Genomic DNA, 19,234 nt, shown 5'->3' with positions numbered 1-19,234 from the left:
AGGTGGCTAATTGTGGCCGGTACTATTGGGGCATGGGGGAAACTGGGTGGCAATAAAGGGGTAGTGTGTCTGGCTCTATAAAGGCCTTTCATTGAGGGGGCAATTCTGACTTTTGCTACGGGGCTTTATGATTTCTATGTATGTTCCTGAACTTAAGACAGTCAAAATTACATAACTCTGAAGAATGAGCTGTGTTTCTCAATGCTTAGTAAGATAAGAGAACAAATACACCGTATCAGTTGTTCAAATTCCTGCTCAAATTGTTGTTTTCTGTAATTAATGTTTTTATAAAAAAACAACTTATTACTATTATTCTAATTATCATAATTTTTTTAACTGCTTTCTGTAAATGCTTGATAAGTCTACATTGCTCCATTCCTTTAGAAATGAGAACCGTTCTTTTTAGTTGCGGTATATGGGTTTTAATGAATAGAAAATGTGAGAGAAACCTCACCTTGTACTACCTTTTTTGAAGAAGAAATTACGTTTTAAAAATAAATAAATGGTAGAGATGAATATTTTCTCAGTAAGAGAATTCCCAGTCCGACCTAGACCGAAAGTGGCAGACACAGCTGAGCCATTATTAATAATACTTACTAAAGCAGAGCAAGAGAGTTATATGGCAAGGAAATTATTAATGCAAAAACACTACTCTCTTCAAAATTGTCTATGCTTGAACCAGTTCTCAGGGTGGTCTTTATAATTTGACAGTCCTTCAATCATATCACTAAAATCATCAGTACCCGCTGATTAACGTCCGCCAGAATGTCAGAGTTAGCACTAAAGAGTCGTGAATTTCCAAACTTGGAATCCTCAAATTTATTTTTCTCCAAGTTTTAACAAAAAAATTAAGGTGCATTGTAGAAATGGAAAATCTTTTGTGGACTTGAAGGAACCATTGTATCTATACAATAGACCCTTTCCTTAAGAGTACCAGTCCTACAAGTCTTAAGGACAGACCAATAAAAACAGTCAGGGACAAGTTAGACGAACATTTAACAGAGGCAGAAAAATTATATCTTCCATTGGAAAGGTTTCCTTTTCAAAGGAGATTTTTTTTTGGGACAGAGTGTGTGAGCAAGGCCTTACAATGTAGAAGGGGTACAATCTGCAGTAAAATCCACACGTAATACTTGCGGATTTTGCTGTAAATACACTGCGAAAACACTTCGTATAAGCAGAATCGGCAACAAATCTGCTACATGTGTGGACACACAGGGGATTCATACACGTAGCGGATTTGTTTTGGATTTTCCACAGCATATCCATAGCGTTTCCGCTGTATTTCTGCAGCAAAATTGCGGCAGATTCTACATTTCAAAATCCAGACCATGCTCGGATTTTTGTGTGGAAAATGTTCAGCAGTATGTGAATGAGATTTTTTAAATCTCACTCACTTGCCTGCAATAGTATTTGGCAGCTGGTTTTCCACTCACAAATCCGGACAGAAATTCTGCAACAAATCTGCTACGTGTGCAGGGGGCCTAAAAGAGAAAACGAATACATTACATATTGATAACAGTCCAGTTGATCTGGGCCTCAGACCTCACTGAAGACCACTTCTTGTGTATGTTGAGCCGAATAAGGAAATACTTACAGATGACAGTCCCTCTTAGGGGAGATATAACAAAATGTATAACTTCCCGACACACTTTTAGGAAGGCAACCTCCATCATCATAAGAGAATGGATCTTTTTATCCATGAGGAATACAGAGATAGGCACTAGTATATTTAAAGAGGCTCTGTCACCACATTATAAGTGGCCTATATTGTACATGATGTGATCGGCACTGTAATGTAGATTACAGCAGTGTTTTTATTTAGAAAAACTATCATTTTTGACGGAGTTATGACCTATATTAGCTTTATGCTAATGAGTTTCTTAATGAACAACTGGGCGTGTTTTACTATTTGGCCAAGTGGGCGTTGTACAGAGGCGTGTATGACGCTGACCAATCAGCGTCATACACTTCTCTCCATTCATTTACACTGCAGATAGCGATATAGCTATATCGCTATTTGCAGCCACATACACAAACACTAACATTACTGCAGTGTCCTGATAATGAATAGACATTACCTCCAGCCAGGACGTCATGTGTTCTGACCACTTCTGTAGCGTCTCTGTGATTTACAGCACAGCAGGCGTAGTCTCGCGAGATTACGCTGTTATTCACACGAGATCTCGCTGTGCTGTGCTGTAGAGCACGGAGACGCTACAGAAGTGGTCAGGATTCTGAATACAAATGACGTCCTGGCTGCACTATTGATTCCGTCGGAAAACCGGAAACCTGCCGGAATGGTGACGAACGGAAACCATTAGCGAAGTTTCCGTCACCATTGATATCAATGGTGACTGAAACGGAAGCTGTGGTTTCACTTTCACTTTCCATTGCGGGGTTCACCCAACGGAAACCTCAGACGAAACCCCGGAACGGAAAGCGAACAGTGATGTGAACAGGCCCTTACAGGCATTCTCTCTTTGGTATTATTTGATTCCCTATATCATGCAAATTTTTGAAAAAGGCCTTACACAAAGTATAAATTTTGCCTGTTCCTTACATTTTATAAATGTGATACCAATTGTATATTTTTTTTTAGGAAACAAGGATTGGTCATGTTAGATTTTAACGCCAAAGATGGCAGCGGGTTATCTCAAGTTGTGTGGGATAGCTGTCAGACAAACAAGAGATCAACAGCTAGTTTGCAGTGGTTAGTATGAAGGACCCTTTTTCACAACACCAAGCATCAAGCTTTTTTATTTGAAACATGATGATTTAAAAAAATGTGTGTGCCATATTTAGGCTACATTCACACGACAGTGAAAAAAAAATGTCCATTAAAAACTGATCAACTGTCAGTTTTTCATGGCCATTTTGCATTAGTGTGTCTCCAAATTTTCATCCATTTCAGTCCGTCTGTCCGTTTTTAATGGCCGATTGACATCCGTTTTGCATCCGTTTTTTTTGTCCGATAAAAAAACGGATAAATTTAATTTGTCAGACTTTTTTTGTCCCAGCCCCATGAAAACACCCAAAGGAAGGTCACGTGTTCACCTAGACACTATTTTCTCTAGACCTATTTCTACAGACTTCCTGTATATGATGCCACACAGCCCCCCTGTAAGTGATGCCACACAGCCCCCCTGTATATGATGCCACACAGCCCCCCTGTATATGATGCCACACAGCCCCCTGTAAGTGATGCCACACAGCCCCCCTGTATATGATGCCACACAGCCCCCCTGTATATGATGCCACACAGCCCCCCTGTATATGCTGCCACACAGCCTCCCTGTAGATGATGATACACAGCCTCCCTGTAGATGAAGCCACACTGCCTCCCTGTAGATGACACTAACTCCCTGTAAATGCCACACAGCCTCCCTGTAGATGACACACAACCTCCCTGTAGATAATGCAACACAGCCTCCCTGTAGAGGATGCCACACAGACCCCCTGTATATACCACACATTCCCGATGTAGATGATGCCACACTGCCCCGATGTAGATGATGCCACACAGACTGGACAGTCCCGGAAAATTCACTACAGTTGAACACTATGTACAATGCCCCCTGTACTAGCATCACACTACCAATACCACATGTATTTAATAGCTTTGTATATTAGGCTGGGTTCACACACCCTATTTCCGGACGTAATTCGGCCGTTTTAACCTCGAATTACGTCCGAAAATACGGCTCCAATGCTCCGGCAAACATCTGCCCATTCATTTGAATGGGCTTTACGATGTTCTGTGCCGACTGTCACTTCTTGGGACGTAATTGGAGCCGTTTTCCATTGAATCCATAGAAAAACAGCTCCAATTACATCCGTAATGGACGCTGCGAAAAACGCCTGCACTTGCCATTACGTCTGAAATTCCGGAGCTGTTTTCTCCTGAAAACAGCTCCGTAATTTCAGCTGTAACGGACGTGCACGTGTGAACATACCCTTACTGCTGCACTTTACGCCAGTGTTCTATGTCCAACACCTGATTTTTGGTGTATGTGCATCAATATGTAAAACTTGCTTCATGTAAATGTATGTACAGTTTTTAACAACGGTGTCCCAGATAGTGAACTAGACCTATTTTATGTGACTGGAAGCAATAAAAATACTGTACCTGCCCAGCCTGTCCAATAGCAAATCTCTCCAGAGGAAATGGTCTCCTCAGAATAAGGCAAGCAGACGGGCTGTATATTGGACACCTTTTCTGACAGGTGCAATACAGCTATATCATGAAAATAGACATTGCCCTGGGAATATGCAAAGTTTTCATGTCTGATAATCGCATCAGTCCCAACGCATGTCTCAGTAGACTCCGGTGCAAAGCAAATTCTCCATGAATCAAGCTTCTGGTTTCTGGTAGGGAAATATAGATTTATTACAATTATTTAATTGACATCATAGTTAAAACATTGCTATTCTCTATAACAAGCTCTCATTTACATATTTGTAGAAAAAACAGTAATTATTATAGAAAAACAATTATGTCTGATACATTCTCCTAATGGAAAGAAGCATTTTGCCCAATTAAATGCAGAAATAAATGAAGCCACCATTACAATCTGCACCATATATGTAGTGTTATAAGGGCACCGTTGATGTCAATGTTATTGGGGCACTGTGGCTGCCACTGTTATGAGCTAGAATTGTGATGAAGCTACTGTAGCTGTCATTATGATGGAGGAACTGTAGTTGACACTGTTGTGGAGTCACAGTCACTGGTAGTGTAATGGTTGCATAGAGACTTGTAGTTTCATGGGAGAACTCTGGCTGTAACTGTTAAGTAGGTACTATTACTTACTCTTCTTTGGGGGCACTGTGGCTGTATTATTATAAGAGCATTATGGTGGGAATCAAAGCAAAAACAACATTTTCTGTAATATGCTTCATGCAGCAGATATACCTGTTCCTCTGTCCTGTGTCTAAACGTTATATATATTTATTGTATTTGCACATTTACACACACACACATATATATATATATATATATATATATATATATATTCACCTTTGTTTTATACCTCAGAGTACCGCTACTTGTAATATGATAGCCTGATATAATAATGATAAATGTCCAGTTCTATATTCCGACAGTTGACTATAGTCATTAGGAGCAACAGTATTTTTAGTTCACATTTTTCATGGAATGTCTTTACTTGTGTGCTCTAAATAATGTTCCTTATTTGCTCTACTTATTGGCCTGTGTAAAAAGCTGCTCTTCTGGTTCAGAGCAGTGTTTTACTCTGCTATCCTTTCCACGAATATGCGCATGATTTTGTAATGAGGGAGGCGGGGGGATGTTTTCCGGGCCATGAACATGATGTGTACACACTTACATAGTACATACATACGTATAGAAAAAAAAACCCACATACACACGCATACACACTGTGACAGGAGATATGTCTGTATCTCCAGGAGTCTGTGTATAGTACTATTATATTCAGGAGCGCAGTGTATAGTACTATTATATTCAGGAGTACAGTGTATAGTACTATTATATTCAGGGGCGCAGTGTATAGTACTATTATATTCAGGAGCGCAGTGTATAGTACTATTATATTCAGAAGTACAGTGTATAGTATTATTATATTCAGGAGTACAGTGTATAGTACTATTATATTCAGGAGTGCAGTGTATAGTACTATTATATTCAGGAGTGCAGTGTATAGTACTATTATATTCAGGGGCGCAGTGTATAGTACTATTATATTCAGGAGTACAGTGTATAGTACTATTATATTCAGGAGTACAGTGTATAGTACGATAATATTCAGGGGCGCAGTGTATAGTACTATTATATTCAGGAGCATAGTGTATAGTACGATTATATTCAGGAGCGCAGTGTATAGTACTATTATATTCAGGAGCGCAGTGTATAGTACTATTATATTCAGGAGTGCAGTGTATAGTACTATTATATTCAGGGGCGCAGTGTATAGTACTATTATATTCAGGAGTACAGTGTATAGTACTATTATATTCAGGAGTACAGTGTATAGTACGATAATATTCAGGGGAGCAGTGTATAGTACTATTATATTAAGGAGTACAGTGTATAGTACGATTATATTCAGGAGTACAGTGTATAGTACGATAATATTCAGGGGCGCAGTGTATAGTACTATTATATTCAGGAGCATAGTGTATAGTACTATTATATTTAGGAGCACAGTGTATAGTACTATTATATTCAGGAGTACAGTGTATAGTACTATTATATTCAGGAACACAGTGTATAGTACGATTATATTCAGGAGCGCAGTGTATAGTACTAGTATATTCAGGAGTACAGTGTATAGTACTATTATATTCAGGAGCACAGTGTATAGTACTATTATATTCAGGAGCACAGTGTATAGCACTATTATATTCAGGGGAGCAGTGTATAGTACTATTATATTCAGGAGCACAGTGTATAGTACTATTATATTCATGGGCACAGTGTATAGTATTATTATATTCAGGAGCGCAGTGTATAGTACTATTATATTCAGGGGCACAGTGTATAGTACTATTATATTCAGGAGCACAGTGTATAGTACTATTATATTCAGGAGTGCAGTGTATAGTACTATTATATTCAGGGGCGCAGTGTATAGTACTATTATATTCAGGAGTACAGTGTATAGTACTATTATATTCAGGAGTACAGTGTATAGTACTATTATATTCAGGAGTACATTGTATAGTACTATTATATTCAGGAGTACATTGTATAGTACTATTATATTCAGGAGCACATTGTATAGTACTATTATATTCAGGAACACAGTGTATAGTACGATTATATTCAGGAGCGCAGTGTATAGTACTAGTATATTCAGGAGTACAGTGTATAGTACTATTATATTCAGGAGCACAGTGTATAGTACTATTATATTCAGGAGCACAGTGTATAGCACTATTATATTCAGGGGAGCAGTGTATAGTACTATTATATTCAGGAGCACAGTGTATAGTACTATTATATTCATGGGCACAGTGTATAGTATTATTATATTCAGGAGCGCAGTGTATAGTACTATTATATTCAGGGGCACAGTGTATAGTACTATTATATTCAGGAGCACAGTGTATAGTATTATTATATTCAGGAGTACAGTGTATAGTACTATTATATTCAGGAGTACAGTGTATAGTACGATAATATTCAGGAGCGCAGTGTATAGTACTATTATATTCAGAAGTACAGTGTATAGTATTATTATATTCAGGAGTACAGTGTATAGTACTATTATATTCAGGAGTGCAGTGTATAGTACTATTATATTCAGGAGTGCAGTGTATAGTACTATTATATTCAGGGGCGCAGTGTATAGTACTATTATATTCAGGAGTACAGTGTATAGTACTATTATATTCAGGAGTACAGTGTATAGTACGATAATATTCAGGGGCGCAGTGTATAGTACTATTATATTCAGGAGCATAGTGTATAGTACGATTATATTCAGGAGCGCAGTGTATAATACTATTATATTCAGGAGCGCAGTGTATAGTACTATTATATTCAGGAGTGCAGTGTATAGTACTATTATATTCAGGGGCGCAGTGTATAGTACTATTATATTCAGGAGTACAGTGTATAGTACTATTATATTCAGGAGTACAGTGTATAGTACGATAATATTCAGGGGAGCAGTGTATAGTACTATTATATTAAGGAGTACAGTGTATAGTACGATTATATTCAGGAGTACAGTGTATAGTACGATAATATTCAGGGGCGCAGTGTATAGTACTATTATATTCAGGAGCATAGTGTATAGTACTATTATATTTAGGAGCACAGTGTATAGTACTATTATATTCAGGAGTACAGTGTATAGTACTATTATATTCAGGAGCGCAGTGTATAGTACTATTATATTCAGGAGTACATTGTATAGTACTATTATATTCAGGAGTGCAGTGTATAGTACTATTATATTCAGGAACACAGTGTATAGTACGATTATATTCAGGAGCGCAGTGTATAGTACTAGTATATTCAGGAGTACAGTGTATAGTACTATTATATTCAGGAGCACAGTGTATAGTACTATTATATTCAGGAGCACAGTGTATAGCACTATTATATTCAGGGGAGCAGTGTATAGTACTATTATATTCAGGAGCACAGTGTATAGTACTATTATATTCATGGGCACAGTGTATAGTATTATTATATTCAGGAGCGCAGTGTATAGTACTATTATATTCAGGGGCACAGTGTATAGTACTATTATATTCAGGAGCACAGTGTATAGTACTATTATATTCAGGAGTGCAGTGTATAGTACTATTATATTCAGGGGCGCAGTGTATAGTACTATTATATTTAGGAGCACAGTGTATAGTACTATTATATTCAGGAGTACAGTGTATAGTACTATTATATTCAGGAGCGCAGTGTATAGTACTATTATATTCAGGAGTACATTGTATAGTACTATTATATTCAGGAGTGCAGTGTATAGTACTATTATATTCAGGAACACAGTGTATAGTACGATTATATTCAGGAGCGCAGTGTATAGTACTAGTATATTCAGGAGTACAGTGTATAGTACTATTATATTCAGGAGCACAGTGTATAGTACTATTATATTCAGGAGCACAGTGTATAGCACTATTATATTCAGGGGAGCAGTGTATAGTACTATTATATTCAGGAGCACAGTGTATAGTACTATTATATTCATGGGCACAGTGTATAGTATTATTATATTCAGGAGCGCAGTGTATAGTACTATTATATTCAGGGGCACAGTGTATAGTACTATTATATTCAGGAGCACAGTGTATAGTACTATTATATTCAGGAGTGCAGTGTATAGTACTATTATATTCAGGGGCGCAGTGTATAGTACTATTATATTCAGGAGTACAGTGTATAGTACTATTATATTCAGGAGTACAGTGTATAGTACTATTATATTCAGGAGTACATTGTATAGTACTATTATATTCAGGAGTACATTGTATAGTACTATTATATTCAGGAGCACATTGTATAGTACTATTATATTCAGGAACACAGTGTATAGTACGATTATATTCAGGAGCGCAGTGTATAGTACTAGTATATTCAGGAGTACAGTGTATAGTACTATTATATTCAGGAGCACAGTGTATAGTACTATTATATTCAGGAGCACAGTGTATAGCACTATTATATTCAGGGGAGCAGTGTATAGTACTATTATATTCAGGAGCACAGTGTATAGTACTATTATATTCATGGGCACAGTGTATAGTATTATTATATTCAGGAGCGCAGTGTATAGTACTATTATATTCAGGGGCACAGTGTATAGTACTATTATATTCAGGAGCACAGTGTATAGTATTATTATATTCAGGAGTACAGTGTATAGTACTATTATATTCAGGAGTACAGTGTATAGTACGATAATATTCAGGAGCGCAGTGTATAGTACTATTATATTCAGAAGTACAGTGTATAGTATTATTATATTCAGGAGTACAGTGTATAGTACTATTATATTCAGGAGTGCAGTGTATAGTACTATTATATTCAGGAGTGCAGTGTATAGTACTATTATATTCAGGGGCGCAGTGTATAGTACTATTATATTCAGGAGTACAGTGTATAGTACTATTATATTCAGGAGTACAGTGTATAGTACGATAATATTCAGGGGCGCAGTGTATAGTACTATTATATTCAGGAGCATAGTGTATAGTACGATTATATTCAGGAGCGCAGTGTATAGTACTATTATATTCAGGAGCGCAGTGTATAGTACTATTATATTCAGGAGTGCAGTGTATAGTACTATTATATTCAGGGGCGCAGTGTATAGTACTATTATATTCAGGAGTACAGTGTATAGTACTATTATATTCAGGAGTACAGTGTATAGTACGATAATATTCAGGGGAGCAGTGTATAGTACTATTATATTAAGGAGTACAGTGTATAGTACGATTATATTCAGGAGTACAGTGTATAGTACGATAATATTCAGGGGCGCAGTGTATAGTACTATTATATTCAGGAGCATAGTGTATAGTACTATTATATTTAGGAGCACAGTGTATAGTACTATTATATTCAGGAGTACAGTGTATAGTACTATTATATTCAGGAGCGCAGTGTATAGTACTATTATATTCAGGAGTACATTGTATAGTACTATTATATTCAGGAGTGCAGTGTATAGTACTATTATATTCAGGAACACAGTGTATAGTACGATTATATTCAGGAGCGCAGTGTATAGTACTAGTATATTCAGGAGTACAGTGTATAGTACTATTATATTCAGGAGCACAGTGTATAGTACTATTATATTCAGGAGCACAGTGTATAGTACTATTATATTCAGGAGCACAGTGTATAGTACTATTATATTCATGGGCACAGTGTATAGTATTATTATATTCAGGAGCGCAGTGTATAGTACTATTATATTCAGGGGCACAGTGTATAGTACTATTATATTCAGGAGCACAGTGTATAGTACTATTATATTCAGGAGTGCAGTGTATAGTACTATTATATTCAGGGGCGCAGTGTATAGTACTATTATATTCAGGAGTACAGTGTATAGTACTATTATATTCAGGAGTACAGTGTATAGTACTATTATATTCAGGAGTACATTGTATAGTACTATTATATTCAGGAGTACATTGTATAGTACTATTATATTCAGGAGCACATTGTATAGTACTATTATATTCAGGAACACAGTGTATAGTACGATTATATTCAGGAGCGCAGTGTATAGTACTAGTATATTCAGGAGTACAGTGTATAGTACTATTATATTCAGGAGCACAGTGTATAGTACTATTATATTCAGCAGCACAGTGTATAGCACTATTATATTCAGGGGAGCAGTGTATAGTACTATTATATTCAGGAGCACAGTGTATAGTACTATTATATTCATGGGCACAGTGTATAGTATTATTATATTCAGGAGCGCAGTGTATAGTACTATTATATTCAGGGGCACAGTGTATAGTACTATTATATTCAGGAGCACAGTGTATAGTACTATTATATTCAGGAGTGCAGTGTATAGTACTATTATATTCAGGGGCGCAGTGTATAGTACTATTATATTCAGGAGTACAGTGTATAGTACTATTATATTCAGGAGTACAGTGTATAGTACTATTATATTCAGGAGCGCAGTGTATAGTACTATTATATTCAGGAGCACAGTGTATAGTACTATTATATTAAGGAGCACAGTGCATAGTACTATTATATTCAGGAGTACAGTGTATAGTACTATTATATTCAGGAGCACAGTGTATAGTACTATTATATTCAGGAGCACAGTGTATAGTACTATTATATTTAGTACTATTATATTCAGGAGTACAGTGTATAGTACTATTATATTCATGAGTACAGTGTATAGTACTATTATATTCAGGAGTACAGTTTATAGTACTATCATATTCAGGAGTACAGTGTATAGTATTACTATATTCAGGAGTACAGTGTATAGTATTACTATATTTAGGGGCGCAGTGTGCAGTACTATTATATTCAGGGGCACAGTGTATGAAACTATTATATTTAGAAGCATAGAGTGTGGCATCATGAGAATTTTATCTTCTTTTACAGGTGCGGAAATGTTGGAAAAGTGAGGAGCCGAAGACATCTGAGCTGTGAACTGCAGAAATGGGCCGTGCCCGGGAGAAGTCATCATAGATGTCTGGACCGGATGGAGAAGAAAAGAGATAAAGAACGAAAAATAATCTGAGACGTCACCTGTGAGTCACTCAATGTAAAGGTTTATTCTCCCTGTGACTGATCAGCACTGTATTCACTGTATGATCTGCAGCGAGATGACGGATGGTAGCATTCTTTTTTGTTAAACAGCAACTCCCAGCATATCCTAACCATTGTTCAGGCTATACTGGGATCTGTCGTTTTATGTCATACAAATTTATACAGCAGGGGTTAAACTGAATTTGCAAATGATCTCTGTACTGAACTGTATTTGTTCTGGTGCTGTATATATGTACTGAGCTTGTTTCTGGTGCTGTGTATGTATATATATATATATATATATATATATATACTGAGTTTGGTTCTGGAGTTATATATATGTACTGAGCTTGTTTCTAGTGCTGTATATTTGTACTGAGCTTGGTTGTGGGGCTGTATATATGTACTGAGCTTGGTTCTGGTTTTGTATATATGTACTGAGCTTCGTTCTGGGGCTGTATATTTGTACTGAGCTTGGTTCTGGGTCTGTATATTTGTACTAAGCTTGGTTCTGGGTCTGTATATTTGTAATAAGCTTGGTTCTGGGTCTGTATATTTGTAATAAGCTTGGTTCTGGGTCTGTATATTTGTACTGAGATTGATTCTGGGTCTGTATATATTTACCTTCTCTTAAGGTAAAAGTATATGTTAAATCTACTTTTACCTTAAGAGAAGGTAAATATATACAGTAAAAACTAAACCGAAAAAAACCATGGAGGAATCTCAGTTTTTTCCAATTCCATTATATGGTACTTTACATGGTGCCAATAAAAACTACAACTCCTCCGCAAAAAAATAATCCTTCCCACACCACTCCATTGACGTAAAAATAAAAAAGTTATAAAGCTCCTGACTCCTTTAGTGTCTCAAAGTATTCTGATTTTTTTTCTTCTATATGGCTCATTCTGCTTTTACAACTAATTTAAAACCGTGCCAGATCTGTGGCCGCCTAAACAGAAATATGCAAATATATACGGTACAGCGTCCTCAAAGTTCTGTCTTCGGAGTAGGGGGGGGGGGCCCAGACTTGAAAAAGTGCCCGGGGCACCTGTACACACAGTACAGACATACACACCTTCTACAAGGTAGTGATGGCCAATAGGACCGCAGATGGCAGACAGTATTACATACAGGCAGCAGTCCGGTCAGAGAGGTAGTGGGAGAGTATCACAGTATCAGCGTCTGTATGTAATACTGTCTGCCATCTACTGGTAAAAGGTGACTATATCTCATGTAATGTTCACCTTTCATCAGCAGATGGCAGACAGCATTACATACAGTTCATCTAAGGTCGACTTCCCACGCGTCGGATACGATGCGTAAAAACTGCGCAGCGTATCCGACCTGGAACCCACAGCACTTTCCGTCCATAAAACCGCACCACATTGTGGCGCGGTTTTTCGAACAGAGTTTCAGCTGGGGGAAAAACAGTTCATACTTACCCCCTTCCTTTTCTCTGTGCATAGTCACGCCACCTAAGATAATGCTGCAGCCTGTGATTGGCTGCAGCGGTCACATGGGATGCAACATTATCCCTGGAGGCCAGACTGCAGGAAGGAGAGACTTCTGGGCAAGTATGTTTTTTTTTTTTTTCCTGAGTTGCGATTTTTTTTGCCGCAAAATCGCTGTGATTGCACCGCAAAAGTTGCAACACTTGTCTATTTGTTGCAGATTTTGCATCCCCATTGAATTTAAAGGGGAAAACAGAAAAGCAACGAAAACGCAGCATAAATTGACATGCTGCTGATTTTTATTTCCGCAGCGCAGATCAATTTATTAACGTTTTCGCAGTTTTTTTCGCAGCGTGGGTAAGATTTTTAAAATCTCATCCACTTTTCTGCTACTGTAAATGCTGCAGAATTTCCGCACAGAATTCCGTTGTGGAAATTTAGCATCATTTACGCTACGTGGAAACCCGGCCTACGGGTGCAATCCCATGTGGCAGATTTTGTTGCAGAACTTTTCGGTGACTAAAAATCAGTTCTATACATCTGAATGGAATTGTTTCGGCAGCAGGTGCATGGTTACTGCAACAAAATCTGCTGTGTGTGACTGCCCTCTAAGGTTTCTGGTTCCCGCAGTGCTGCAGATTTTGCATGCATTTTTTTCTAACCAATACCAAGAACGGAACCTAAACAGAAGAAATACTGTATATAAAGAAAGGCCTTCTATGTATCCTCTTCTGGATACAATTCTGGTTTTGGCTAAAAAAGCGCATGCAAAATTAGCAGCAAATCTGCACTGCGGGAACCCAACCTAGGGGCTTAGGGTGTCTTCCCACAAGTAGGATACACTGCAGGGAAAATCTGCAGCAGATTCTCAGAAAAACGCATACGAGTATGTTCACACGGCAGCGTCCGTAAGGGCTGAAATTACGGGGCTGTTTCCAGGAGAAAACAGCCCCGTCATTTCAGCCGTAACGGCATGTGCAGGCGCTTGAACGCATCCATGGCCACGGACCGTCGGGTTTAATCACCCCCCAGAGGACGCAGCCATCTGTGAGTGCTGGCTCGCATCTCCTTCCCAGGAGACGCCAGTGCTCACTTCCTCTCCGGTCCGCTGTGTCCCCTTGGGTGCGTGCGCACACTTGTGGGGAAATCCTCATCATCAACTGCCCATGATTTCCTGGACTATAAGACGGGCCCTGCCCCTTTGCTTATTGCCTGAGCGTTGTTAGTTTATCCCATGTCAGTCTTGCAAATGATCACTTAGTGTTATCCTGTTCCTGTTGTTACCCGTGCCCTGCTACCAATAGCCCGTGTCCATCCAGTGTCATCTGTCATGTCCAGTGTGATCCGTCACGTCCAGTGTCATCCGCCACGTCCAGGGTCATCTGCCACATAAAGTGTTATCCGCCACGTCTGGCGCAATCTGCTGCACCCACCACCATCCATGCTGAAGCCTCAGCCACTGTCTGGACTATTTCAGGTACCCTTGTGCTACAAACTGTTATAGACTCTCGCATAGACCGTGACTTGGCCAGCTGCCTCCCCGCTACAGTGGAGCGGCCTAGTGGGTCCACATACCCTGTGATCGTGACAGTACACTCAGGCCATGGAACCCGCTGGCCAGCCCAAGACCGCAGTTCAAAAGATACAGACGGAGGTGCATGACCTACGGACACGTCTTGAGGCTGTAAATTCCATCATGGCCCATCTGGATCAACTCACTGTTCTACCTCCGGTTCTCCCACCAGAGACTGTTGCTGTTACACTGCCCGTTGCTTTCCCTGTTTGTTCCGGATCCACAGTTTCACTGCGTCTTCCGCCTCGTTATGACGGTGATCCCAGAGCCTGTAGAGGGTTCATCAAAAAATGCATGGTTCATTTTAGGCTACAAGCTCATCTCTTCCCCTCTGAGGAGGTCAAAGTAGCGTTTATCATCTCCCTCCTCACTGGCAAGGCCCTCGCATGGGCGAACCCCATCTTGGAACAACAAGGACCTGTACCCTCGGACCTAGCCTTGTTCGAGGAGCCAGGCCGAACATCTTCTGCCACAGCCACTCTGTTAACCCTCAAGCAAGAGGGTTCCACAGTAGGAGAGTATGCTATCTCCTTCCGTACCCTGGCAGCAGAGTTGGCATGGAACAATGAGGCATTGGTGGCAAACTTTTGGCAGGGACTGTCCTCGCACATCAAGGACGAGCTTGCAGCCCGCGACCTTCCTTCTACCTTGGATGCCCTCATCCTGTTGGCCACTTGGGTTGGCATGAGAATCCGGGGGCACACTCAGGAGGTTCAATAGGAGAGTTGGGGTCAAAGACCAGTACCCTCGGTCCAGAGACCACTATTGCCTTCCCCTAGTGCGCTACCTGAAGAACCCATGCAGGTAGACAGAGTCCGGTTGTCCAAACAAGTCAAATAGGGCAGACGCTCTTCTGGACTATGTCTGTATTGTGGCCTTAAGGGTCATTTCGTGTGCCAATGTCCACAGAAACCGGGAAACTCCAGCATCTAGGGTTGGTTGGAGAGGCAACTCGAGGTGGGACAGCTCCAAACATCAAAACCTGTTCCAAATTATTGACCTGTGGCCATCATCTCCGGAGAGACATCACATTCCTCCTCTGCCTATCTTGACTCCGGAGCAGCTGCAAATTTCATCCAGCAGGATCTAGTGGATCACTTACATCTACCCACAGTTCTTTTGGAGAGACCTCTGGCTGTAGCTTCTGTGAATGGCCTACCATTGCCCGATCCAATTGTGTTCATCATGGAACCATTGACACTACAAGACGGAGCTCTTCACTTGGAACAGATCGCCTTCCTTGTATTACCTAAAGCTATCCAATGGGGTTCCAGAAGCCATAACCATTGCTTGTCAAAAGTTCACCCTGTTTTGCCCCTACTGCCTCAGTCACTCTTCGATCTACCATCTCAGTATGCTAGTTTTGCGGATGTCTTCAGCAAGAGAGAGGCTGAGACGCTGCCTCCACATTGGAATTATGACTGCCCCATTGAGCTGGTTCCAAATGCTTCTCTTCCCCGTGTATGGGTATATCCTCTCTCCTTGGGAAGAGATGAGGCCGCAGCCTAAAATGAACCGTGCATTGATTAAGAAATCCTCTACATGCGCTGGGATCACCGTCGTAGCGAGGAGGAAGAGGCAGAGGAACTGTGGATCCGGAAGAAACAGGAGGAGCAATGGGCAGTGGCACAGCAACAGCTACAGGTGGAAGAACCGGGGGTGGAACAGTGAGTAGATCCAGGCGGATCAGGATAGAATTCACAGCCTCAAGGAGTTGATCCTGACGTGTGCGTAGGTCATGCATCTCTGTCTGTATCTTCTAGACTGCGGTCTTGGGCTGGCCAGCGGGTTCCATGGCCTGAGTGTACTGTCACGGTCACAGGGTATGTGGACCCACTAGGCCGCTCCGCCGTAGCGGGGAGGCAGCTGACCAGGTCACAGTCTATACAAAAGTCAATAGCAGATAGCAATGCTTGGGTACCTGAACTAGTCCAGACGGTGGATGTGGCTTCAGCACGGATGGAGGCCGGTGCGGCAGGTAGCGCCAGACGTGGCGGGCAGTATCCGATCTAGCAGAAGTCACTGGATGTGGCAGAAGACACTGGAGGTGGCAGAAGACACTGGACGTGGCAAACGACAGTGGACGTGGCAGAAGACACTACTCCAACACTGGTAGGCACAGGAACAAGAACAATACTTAATACAGGAACGGGTAACAAATGGAACGGGGAAACACTAAGGGACCATTTGGGAGACAGACTGGGATAGACTAACAACGCTCAGGCAAGGATCAGAAGGCCTGGGGCCTTCTTATAGACCAGGAAATCATGGCAGTTGATGATGATGACGATTTCCTTTGTGCGCACTTTAAGGCCGGGCACGAGCGTGTGCGCGCACCCTACGGGACACAGCAGAACGGAGCGGAAATGAGCGTTGGCGTCTCCTATGAAGGAGATGGGGGACCAGCGCTCACGGATCCATGGCTGCAGGCGTCGGGAGGTGAGTAAACCCGACGGCCTGGGCCTGCGGCCATGGACGCTACATAAGGTCATCTGCCACATCCAGTGTTATCCGCCACATTTGGCGCAACCTGCTGCACCCACCACCATCCGTCTGAAGCCACGGACACTGTCTGGACTATTTCAGGTACCCTTGTGCTACGAACTGTTATAGACTCTCACATAGATTGTGACTTGGCCAGCTGCCTCTCTGCTACGGCGGAGCAGCCTAGTGGGTCCACATGCCCTGTGATCGTGACAATCTCTCTATTTAAACGGACATGAACATGCTGTTAGTACCCCTTGAAAAAGCTATTTACGTGAAACGCGCTCATTTTTAGATGCTGTATTTTCAGCTATACGTTTTGTGCCCCTCCTTTTGTAGACATTAGCACATTTTTCTACAACTTATTATATTGTAGGACCTACAGCCAGTGGTCATGCGCTAGTCTTTATGGCAATCCAACACTCTTATATTGCGTAATTTACACCCTGGAGGTGTAATACTGTGTTTGGAAACACCTAGCTGTTATGCTACCTGTCCTGTGAGATGAATGTTTAGGACTAAAGGTGTGGCCTACTTCATGGGTAGGACACAAGGTGCCAGAACTTTTGTGCTTAAAGTGGTTGTCCAGTTTTAGCAAATTAATGTTATTTATTGTATAATTAAAAGTGGTAACATTTCCCAATATACTTTCTGTATTAATTCCACAGGTTACCAACATCTCTGCTTGTTGTTATTCATTAGGAACATTCATTGTTTACTTCCAGTGGGTAAAATTCTGTCCATGGTCATGTGATGGACACACAGGTGCTGGGATTATTAGGAGACACAGCTCTGATACATCTACTGTAACGAGCCGTGCACCTGTGTGATCAGTGATCATCACATGACCAAGGACAGAATGGAAGTAAACAATAAATGGTCCTAATGAATAATAAGCAGAGATCTTGAAAACCGTACGAATGAATACAGAAAGTATGCTGAAAAATTGTATAACTTTTAATTACCGTATATAAAAACATACAATAATTTGCTAAAACCGAACAAGCCCTTTATTCCTGAGATGTTACTCCAGTACTGAGTGTAATTAAGATACTCACATGTCTATACAATGAGCAGGTAGGAGAATCCACTGTGAATGTATTAGTGATCCTGCACATTTATGCTGGAATGGTAAATACGGAGTGGAGCGACTCTGCAACCAAACACATGAAGAAAATATTATAGGTGAAACTTATAGGTTAGTTAGTCAAACAAGTTTGAACTGTATGTCGCCCCCCTCCCCCCCCCCCCCATTGAATCTTCTTATTATTTCTAGTAAATTGAAACATATGAGGATTTAGGCTCCATGTAATTCCAGTAACAACTGTATATATATTATTTCTTCCTTTAGTATATTTCATATACTTTTCTTCTTTAACAGCTAATGTTGCTCAATGGCAACTTTCATATTTTAATGTGTCTCTCAAGCTAAGATCTGGAGAACTAACACAGGATAATAGTGTATAAGGACAGGAAAGAGTAAGCCAAAAGGAGGTAATCTGGTGCTCTCTAGTGGAAATGTTTTGTCACTACAATATGCAATGAAAAGTGAGATTTCCCCAACAATATTTGAAAAGAGATCACAAATACTCATCAAATTATGGATTTTATAACTTATTTTATTTGGTCTGGAGAGTAGGATTAAGGCTCTTATGTGCAACCTTTTTTTTTGTCGCTTAATATTTTTCCATCCCATAGATAAATATTGAGTAAAATAATGTCCAAACGTCAATGAACAGAACATGGAATAATGCTTACCTGTATAGAAGCATGCCAATGCTGGTGTGAAGAATCACTTGGTATTGTTGGTATGAATTGTGGACCACAGTTTGCAGGCCAGTCTAATGCAATATAAAAATAGGTCAGTGAACTGTAGTGTTACATCATACTTTCCAATATTCCTTATGAAATACTCTATTTTCAAATTACCTATCATTGTGCAAGCAGTTCTCGATCGGTGATACTAAAAGA

General features: G+C 40.2%; 1 protein-coding gene across 1 annotated transcript in view; it reads right to left on the bottom strand.

The window, feature by feature from the left end:
- LOC142737734 (ovochymase-2-like) overlaps positions 1–19,234 on the bottom strand; it is a 102,849-nt gene that overhangs the window by 5,813 nt on the left and 77,802 nt on the right. The window contains exons 20-22 of the mRNA XM_075849720.1: positions 19,022–19,104; positions 18,322–18,416; positions 4,130–4,368 (exon numbers count right to left, since the gene is read on the bottom strand). Coding sequence (XP_075705835.1) covers positions 4,130–4,368; positions 18,322–18,416; positions 19,022–19,104 — 417 coding nt within the window. The remainder of the gene's footprint in view (positions 1–4,129; positions 4,369–18,321; positions 18,417–19,021; positions 19,105–19,234) is intronic.

The sequence above is a fragment of the Rhinoderma darwinii genome, chromosome 1, assembly GCF_050947455.1.
Source record: "Rhinoderma darwinii isolate aRhiDar2 chromosome 1, aRhiDar2.hap1, whole genome shotgun sequence".
In the NCBI taxonomy this organism is placed as follows: Eukaryota; Metazoa; Chordata; class Amphibia; order Anura; family Rhinodermatidae; genus Rhinoderma; species Rhinoderma darwinii.
Note: the sequence above shows the minus strand (reverse complement) of the source record. Positions and strands in the feature narration are given on the sequence as shown.